General features: G+C 47.2%; 1 protein-coding gene across 4 annotated transcripts in view; it reads left to right on the top strand.

Moving 5' to 3' along the window:
* Positions 1 to 2,241, top strand: part of PTPRS (protein tyrosine phosphatase receptor type S) — a 78,690-nt gene that overhangs the window by 30,357 nt on the left and 46,092 nt on the right. For 2 of the 4 annotated variants that reach the window (XM_004378437.1, XM_004378435.2), the window contains one exon: positions 325 to 336. The exons of the other annotated variants lie outside the window; for them this stretch is intronic. In XM_004378437.1, the coding sequence (XP_004378494.1) occupies positions 325 to 336 (12 nt within the window). The remainder of the gene's footprint in view (positions 1 to 324; positions 337 to 2,241) is intronic. 4 annotated transcript variants of the gene reach the window in all.

Below are 2,241 nucleotides of genomic sequence, written 5' to 3' on the forward strand. Positions count from 1 at the left end.
CTCCTTCCTTTTGGGGGCAGTTGAGGGGGCTGGGCCCAGCCTCCCCATCTTTGCCTGGGTCTCAGACGCTCCAAAATTGGACTGAAGAAAGAATCGTGGATCTTGTATGTTGAGGGCAGAGTGGAGGAAAGAAAAGAAAGGTCATTGCTGTTCTTTTTATTTTTTAATTTTGATTTCTTTTTTTGGTTTAAGGAAAAAAAAAAAAGCAAACTATTGCAGCTTTTAGCCTTGGGAAGTCCTCTTTTTACTCTCTGTATCTCCCCTATTTTTTCTCTTCTCCCCATGTCATTGTGTTCCGCATCAAACCCCTTTTACATCCCTCAGAGCTTCGAGAAGGTTGGTGTGTTTTTTTCTTTTTTACTTTCTTTACCCACATTTTTACATTCTGAGAAATGACACACACAGACACGAAACGCACTCAGACACACACAGAAACACATGCAGACACACACACGGAAAAACAGAAAAAAAAACAAATATAAGAAAAAACAAACAAACTGGAATATAAGTAATTATTGCAAAGTGAACAAACAAAAAACCGCCAAGCGAGAGCAAAACCCAGAAAGACACGAAAATCTCAGCCGCACCCAGCCTGGCCTAGGGCCGGCCGCACACATGCGATGCTTGCATTGTGGTCGCCTCTCTGCATCCGTTGGTAATGTTGTTGCTAAGTTTTTTGCACTCCTCGTTGTCATGGTAACTTGGGCCTGATGCATGCTGGAAGAATGTAAAAATTTCTCTGCATGCCACTCTTGTCGGTTTGGTTTGGTGAATTCCTGACACCTTCTGTTGGAGTGTTTCTCGTCATCCGTTCCTTTTTTCTCCTTTGGTTTTCTTGTTTCTTTCTTTCTTTCTTTTTTTTTTTCTTTTTTTTGTTTCGTTTCATTTTGGGGGGAAAAAACCGATTTGTTCGTTATTTTTTCCCTCCCATCCCCCTCACCTGGCCCCCTTCTCCCCCAAAGCGTTTCGTCTTTGGTTCTGTCTTGTGTTTCTGTGCTATTTGGTTTCGGTTTCTTGGGCTGAGCTGTCATGTGGTTGTTATCCAAACGCATTGTGATTTAAAAGCCAGTGTTCCTGTCCAGTGACCATCCAGGAGGGCAGAAGGGGTCCCACAGCTGGGATGCTGGGGCAGAAAGTGACCGCCTGGGGCACCAGGGCACAAGGGAGGGGGCACAGAAGGATGGCAAAAGGCCCGAGCCTGGGTGGAGTGAGTGGGAACAACAGCCCAATTTGCCTGACCTCAATGGCCACCTCCCTTTTCCCAGAGATGATGCCTTAGCCCCCCAGGGTGGCCATGTTGGAAGGGAGTTCAAGCAGGTGTGTTCCCATCCTTCTGCCTCAGCATGAGATCACCTCCCACTGTCCCAAAGAAACAAACAAACCAAAAAAAATAGGCATCTGAAGTGCAGCTGAGTGGGCAGCAGCGTTCTGAGTTTGCATCCAATATGACGACACATCCAAACATGGGAAGTGGTCAACTTAAAATGAGGGGTGATGATGGCACATCCTTCCTGGGCCATGCATGCTTGGCACATAGTCAACACTCAAAATGGTAGCTGTTGTGATGACTTTTGCGTTCTGGCTGGGCACAAATCTGGGACTGCCCATCAGAAAATAATGTAGCATGACAGATGCTGTAAAAAAATAATTGGCCAATTTTCCTGCCCTGGAGCACTAAGTGTCCGCCTCCCAGGCGACACTGGCTGCTTCCCCCACCCCCTCCTCAGGCTCTGGGCCCAGGCCACGGGCACCTTTTGTCCAGCAGCACAGCACGGTCACTTTCTGAGTGCCTGAGTATCAGAGCTGTGGAATTCTGGCGAAAACCCAGGGGAACCTTGGACACAGCCCCCTCCCTCTGCCTCCTCAGCTCTCTCCCTGCCTCTTTCTCTCTTTCATCTCTCTTTCACTCTGTGTCTCTCTCATTCTTGCAAACCCAAGATGCACGCCCCTATCTTCCAATCCCTCCCCAAGGAAAGCAAGCCCTTGAGTGTCCCACTGTAACCCTAAATAAAAACCAACCCCCAATTAAAAAGCTATTTAGATTTCTAACCACCAGTCCCCAGTTTATTAGCCCACATAGATGACAGTCTGAGGGTAGAGGCCATTCTGTTTAGGATCGCCTTTTTTTCCCCTCTTACCTCTCACCCGCTTTCTCTAAATTCGTGGTTATCAAGTGCAAGGCCAAGTTAACAAGAGGACTTTCGATGCAATGAGAGGGGATTTATCTCTTTATTAACCCAG

The sequence above is a fragment of the Trichechus manatus genome, unplaced genomic scaffold (assembly GCF_000243295.1).
Source record: "Trichechus manatus latirostris isolate Lorelei unplaced genomic scaffold, TriManLat1.0 scaffold00057, whole genome shotgun sequence".
In the NCBI taxonomy this organism is placed as follows: Eukaryota; Metazoa; Chordata; class Mammalia; order Sirenia; family Trichechidae; genus Trichechus; species Trichechus manatus.